At 33.0% G+C, this 6,869-nt stretch overlaps 1 protein-coding gene across 1 annotated transcript; it reads right to left on the bottom strand.

The window, feature by feature from the left end:
- Positions 1–249: 249 nt before the first annotated feature.
- LOC143641942 (uncharacterized) lies at positions 250–1,951 on the bottom strand. The gene is made up of 3 exons (XM_077110055.1): positions 1,947–1,951; positions 420–1,384; positions 250–335 (listed from the first exon to the last, which is right to left on the bottom strand). The coding sequence occupies exons 1-3, from the start codon at positions 1,949–1,951 to the stop codon at positions 250–252; spliced, it is 1,056 nt and encodes a 351-aa protein (XP_076966170.1).
- Positions 1,952–6,869: the final 4,918 nt, after the last annotated feature.

The raw sequence follows: 6,869 nt of genomic DNA, 5'->3' as shown, positions 1-6,869 counted from the left end.
GTGTGTGAGGGTGGTTTGAAGTATGAATCATCTGTTGCCTGGTAACACTTGAAGCATACTTAACACTTTGCCACATTCCTTACATTTATATGGTTCTTATCTAGTATGAATTTTTTGGTGAACAATGAGACTTTTCCTAATAGAAATAGCTTTGCCTCATTCTTTACATTTGTGGGGTTTCTCCACACTATGAATTCTTTTGTGTTGAGAAATGTGTGATCTTTGATAAAAAGCTTTTCCATATTCTTTTCACTTGTATAACTTTTCCCCAGAATTAGTTCTCTGGTGTTGAATAAGGCATGATTTTTTATTAAAAGCTTTGCCATAGTATTTGCCTTTGTATGGCTTTTCTCCCATATGAAGTCCCTGGGGTTGACTAAGGAATCATCTTCAATTAGAAGCTTTGCCACGTTACTGACATTTATATGCTTTCTCCCCAATATGAATTGTCTGGTGTTGAGTAAGGTTTGATTTTTGATTAAAAGCTTTCCCACATTCTTTACATTTGTATGGCTTCTCTCCAATATGAATTATCTGGTGTTGCATAAGGTATAATCTTCGATTAAAAGTTTTGCCACATTCTTTACATTTGTATGGCTTTTCTCCAGTATGAATTCTTTGGTGTTGAGTAAGATATGAATTTTGATTAAAAGATTTGCCACATTGTTTACATTTGTATAGCTTCTCCCCAGTATGAATTTTCTGGTGTTTACTAAGATTTGATTTTTGATTAAATGCTTTGCCACATTCTTTGCAATTGTATGGCTTTTCTCCAGTATGAATTATCTGGTGTTTAGTAAGGCTTGACTTTTGATTAAAAGCTTTGTCACATTCTTTACATTTGTATGGCTTCTCCCCAGTATGAATTTTCTGGTGTTTACTAAGGTTTGATTTTTGATTAAAGGCTTTTCCACATTGTTTACATTTGTATGGTTTCTCCCCAGCATGAATTCTCTGGTGTTGAGTAAGGTATGATCTTTGATTAAAAGCTTTGCCACATTCTTTACATTTGTATGGCTTTTCACCAGTATGAATTAGCTGGTGAATAATAAGTCCTGAGTTTCCACTAAAAGCTTTGCCACATATTTTACATGCGTATGGGTTTTCTCCAGTATGAATTTTCTGATGTTGAGTAAGGCATGGTTTTTGATTAAAAGCTTTGTCACATTCTTTACATTTGTATGGCTTCTCCCCAGTATGAATTCTCTGGTGTTGAATAAGGTGTGATTTTTTATTAAAAGCTTTGGCACATTCTTTACATTTGTATGGTTTCTCCCCAGTATGAATTGTCTGGTGTTGAGTAAGGCTTGATCTTTGATTAAAAGCTTTTCCACATTCTTTACATTGGTATGGCTTTTCTCCAGTATGAATTTTCTGCTGTATACTAAGGTATGATTTTTTTTTTTTTTTGAGAGAGAGAGAGAGAGAGAGAGAGAGAGAGAGAGAGAGAATCTTTATTTAATATTTATTTTTCAGTTTTGGGGGGACACAACATCTTTATTTTATTTTATATGGTGCTGAAGATCAAACCCAGCACCCTACACATGCCAGGTGAGCGCGTTACCGCTTGAGCTACATCCCGAGCCCCTAAGGTATGATTTTTTATTAAAAGCTTTGCAACATTCTTTATATTTCCAGATTTTCTCTACGCTATGATTACTGTAGTTTTTAAAAATGTTTGAACAACATTTAAAGACACTTTCCCATTTCTTATATTTGTAAGGTTTAGCTTCACTGTAAAGCCTGTGATTTTTAGTAATGGATGAATTTTGAGTAAAATGTTTTCTACATCTTTTACTTATGGAGGATTTATCACTGCTCTGATATACAATTGAGGAATCTTTAAACACTTTTACATATTTTTGTAACTTGTAGGGATTCCCTCCAATATTAATTCTCTGGTGTTCAGGAATGCTTGCAGTTTTAATAAAAGTGCTTTCACATACCTCATATCTGTAATTTGTTTTTTGGTTATGAAATCTTGGATAAATAAATTTTGGGAATGGGTTAAAACCTTTCTCACTTTTACCATTGTAAAGCTCTTTAAAATGATCATATGGCTGTTTTCTAGGATTTAAATAAGAAGTAAATTTTAATGAGTTTTACAGAATTAATATTGTATTACACCAAAAACAAATGTACTGCAAATTACCTAGGGTAGAAACATGTCTATAGATATTGAAAGTTTTGTCATAAATATAGAGTTCTCTCCAAGTATCTACATCTGCTATGGCTTAAATGATAAGACAATTTGTATATACTGTATAGAAAATCAACTCCTTATTACTTTATAATAAAGACAGATTAGAATAGTGCAATTTTATATTATTGATCTGTAGACTTTTATCTAATGTGCACTCATGTAGAGATTATTGAAAGTTTTAAAACATAATTAATTTTTAAGCATTTCATTACTGTATTGATTTTTTTTTCATTAAAATGCCTATTTCTAAATACAGCATCCCTTTGTGTTCAAAACACTAGAAAAATTAGGGATAACAGGAAATTACCTCAACATGGTAAAAGCTATATATGCTAAGCCTCGGGCCAGAATAGTTCTAAATGGAGAAAAATTGAAGGTATTCCCTTTAAACTCTGGAACAAGACAGGCATGCCCTCTCTCACCACTTCTATTCAACATAGGTCTTGAAACACTAGCCAGAGCAATTAGACAGACAAAAGAAATTAAAGGCATAAATATAGGAAAAGAAGAACTTAAATTAGCACTATTTGCTGATGACATGATCCTATACCTAGTAGACCCAAAAAGTTCAACCAAGAAACTTCTAGAACTAGTAAATGAATTCAGCAAAGCGGCAGGATATAAAATCAATACCAATAAATCAAAGGCATTCCTGTATATCAGTGACAAATTCTCTAAAATAGGAAATAAGGACAACTACTCCATTAACAATATCCTCAAAAAAAAAAAAAAATACCTGGGAATTAACCTAACAAAAGAGGTAAAATATCTATACAATGAAAACTAAAGATCCCTGAAGAAAGAAATAGAATAAGACCTTAGAAGATGGAGGGATTTACCTTGCTCATGGATTGGTAGAATTAATATTATTAAAATGGCCATATCACCAAAAGCACTTTACAGATTCAATGCAATTCTCATCAAAATCCCAATGACATTCCTTGCAGAAATAGAAAAAGCAAACATGAAATTCATCTGGAAAAATAAAAGACCCAGAACAGCTAAAGTAATTCTAAGCAGGAAGAGTGAAACTGGTGGTATCGCAATTCCAGATTTTAAACTATACTATAGAGCAATAGTAACAAAAACATCATGGTACTGGCAGGAAAACAGGCTGGTAGTTCAATGGTACAGAATAGAGGATACAGAGACAAATCTACAAAATTACAACTACCTTATGTTAGACAAAGGTGCTAAAAACATGCAATGGAGAAAGGATAGCATCTTCAACAAATGGTGCTGGGAGAACTGGAAATCCATATGCAACAAAATGAAATTGAATCCCTTTCTCTCACCATGCACAAAAGTCAACTCAAAATGGATCAAGGTGCTCGGAATCAAACCAGAGACTCTGCATCTAATAGAAGATAATGTTGACCCTAATCTTCATCTCATGGGGGCAGGCCCCAAATTCCTTAATAAGACACCTATAGCACAAGACTTAAAACCAAGAATCAACAAATGGAATGAATCCAAACTAAAAAGTTTTTTGTCAGCAAAAGAAATAATATGGGAAGTGAATAGGGAGCCTACATCCTGGGAACAAATTTTTACCCCTCAAATATCAAATAGAGCTCTAATCTCTAGAATATACAAAGAACTGAAAAAGTTAAACAATAACAACAATAAATAGATAACCCAATCAACAAATGGGCCAAGGACTTGAACAGACACTACTCAGAAGAGGATATACAATCAATCAACAAATACATGAAAAAATGCTCACCATCTTTATCAATCAGAGAAATACAAATTAAAACTACTCTAAGATACCATCTCACTCCAATAATAATGGCAGCCATTATGAAGGCAAACAACAATAAGTGTTGGTGAGGATGCGGGGAAATAGGTACACTCATACATTGCTGGTGGGACTGCAAATTGGTGCAGCCAATTTGGAAAGAAGTATGGAGATTCCTTGGAAAGCTGGGAATGGATCCACCATTTGATGCAGCTATTCCCCTTCTCAGACTATACCCAAAAGACCTAAAAAGAGCATACTACAGGGACACAGCAACATCAATGTTTATAGAGCACAATTCACAATAGTTAGAATGTGGACCCAACCTAAATGCCCTTCAATAGATGAATAGATTAAAAAATGTGGCATTTATACATAATGGAATATTACTCAGCACTAAAATATAACAAGATCATGGCATTTGCAGGGAAATGGATGGCATTAGAGCAGATTACGCTAAGTAAAGTTAGCCAATCCCTAAAAAACAAATGCCAAATGTCTTCTCTTACATAAGTGGGGTGACTCAAAATGGGATAGGGAGGAAGAGCATGAGAAGAAGACTACCACTAAATAGGGAGTAGAGGTGGAGGGAAAAAGAGGGAGAAGGGGAGTTGCACTGAAGATGGAAGAAGAACCTCATCGTTATACAGAATACATGTATGATGTTGTGATGAGAAAAAGAAAAAAAAGTGTGTCACATTAGATTGGATAGAGAGAAATGATGGGAGGGGAGGGGAGGAGTAGGGGGGATAGGAAGGGCAGCAGAATAAAATAGACCTTATGATTGCTGTATGTGTATAGGTGATTCTATGACCAGTGTGATTCTGCAATCTGTACGATTAGAAAAATGAGAAATTATACCCCAATGATTCAAATGTATGAATTGCCAAGATCATTTTAATGTCATGTGTAGCTAATAAAAAATAAAATAAAATTTAAATAACTTTCCTATTTCTAAAGCTGAGCAAACTTGTTGCATCTTTATTTTCCTGAAGATATTGTTAAGGTGCAGCTTCATAATGGCTTGCAAATATCACATATATATGAAATTTGATACATATTTTTGAATTTGAAAAAAATTTGAATTGTAAGTTTTTTTTTACACAGAATACAAAGTAGTAAAAATTTTACGACTATAATAATGTAATTAAAAGTTTTAACCAAATAAAAAGTGACTGGCACCATGTTACCTAGATGCCCTTCAATAGACAAATGAATAAAAAAAATGTGGCATTTATACACAATGGAGTATTACTCTGCATTAAAAAATGACAAAATCATAGAATTTGGAGGGAAATGGATGGCATTAGAGCAGATTATGCTAAGTGAAGCCAGCCAATCCCTAAAAAACAAATGCCAAATGTCTTCTTTGATATAAGGAGAGTAACTAAGAACAGAGTAGGGACAAAGAGCATGAGAAGAAGATTAACATTAAACAGGGATGAGAGGTAGGAGGGAAAGGGAGGGAGAAGGGAAATTGCATGGAAATGGAAGGAGACCCTCAGGGTTATACAAAATTACATACAAGAGGTAGCGAGGGGAAAGGGAAAAATAATACAAGGGGGAGATATGAACTGCAGTAGAGGGAGTAGAGAGAAAAGAGGGGAGGGGAGGAGAGGGGAGGGGGATAGTAAAGGATAGGAAAGGCAGCAGAATACAACAGACACTAGTATGGCAATATATAAATCAATGGAAGTGTAACTGATGTGATTCTGCAATTTTTATACGGGGTAAAAATGGGAGTTCATAACCCACTTGAATCAAAGTGTGAAATATGATATATCAAGAACTATGTAATGTTTTGAACAACCAACAATAAAAAAAAAATTTTTAAAAAAGTGACTGGCACATTTGAGCAGTCAATCTTTTGAGATGTTTATAATAATATAACCTGATGAATGCTTGGTTAAATAAATTTGGGGCATTTTTGTGTAATTTTGTGTATAAATAATTTTCATGTTTTTTCTTCATTTAAAGAATTTTTAAAATTTCCTTCTCTTTCAATTTCTATTCCTTATTTAAAATTAAGCATTACCTGTCTTGTTATACATACCTTCTCTTTATCAAGTTTTGCAAAAAACATTTTATTTCTTGCTCTCCTGAAAATTCTTGGTTTTGACTAGAAGTCATACCTGAAAAAAATTAAAATAGCAAGTTATTCCACTTACTACACTATGATGAATATACTCTGCAAATATATAAAATTTTATAAAATTGGGAGGATAGTCAGAGAACAGTATAATTCAAAGCCACTTTTACTCAAAAACTATACAGAGTTTACTAGAATACACTGACAAAAGTTGTGAAAACTTTGAAAATCATCTTAAAAATTTATAACCGATGTGATTCTGCAATCTTTGTAATGTTTTGAATAACCAATAAAAAAATAAATAAATAAATAAATAAAAATAAAAAAAAAATTTATAGCACCACAGATGAGGACAACATTCAAACTGACTACTATTACCACAACAATGTCAAATCACAGCCCTTCACTTCAAAATACTCAGACTCCACCTGTGACACAAATGTTGCAGGAAATGAATGTCTCTTACTTATTTGTTATCTCTTTGGGGATTGTTTCTTAAGATTGAATACAGGAGTATTCTATCACTAAACTATATCCAAAGACACTTCTGTATTTATGCTTTTTTTGAGACACTTCTATCAGAAAGATGCTGAAATTTATTTCAAACTGGCATTCCACTGCCTCAGCTTCCCAGTTATATGGAATTACATTGACATATCATTGCACATGACCTGTTTTTGTTTCCTTTGTAACTTACAAATATTTTCCAAAATGACTTTAATGATGTAGTTTAACAGATTTTAAATATAAAAATTTCAATGAAAATAATAGCTCCTATAATAAAGGGTATTATCAACTCAAGCAAACAAAGAATATAACACTAGTAATTGAGACTT

The sequence above is a fragment of the Callospermophilus lateralis genome, chromosome 7 (genome assembly GCF_048772815.1).
Source record: "Callospermophilus lateralis isolate mCalLat2 chromosome 7, mCalLat2.hap1, whole genome shotgun sequence".
Lineage (NCBI taxonomy): Eukaryota > Metazoa > Chordata > Mammalia > Rodentia > Sciuridae > Callospermophilus > Callospermophilus lateralis.
This window is presented reverse-complemented; position numbering and strand designations above follow the sequence as displayed.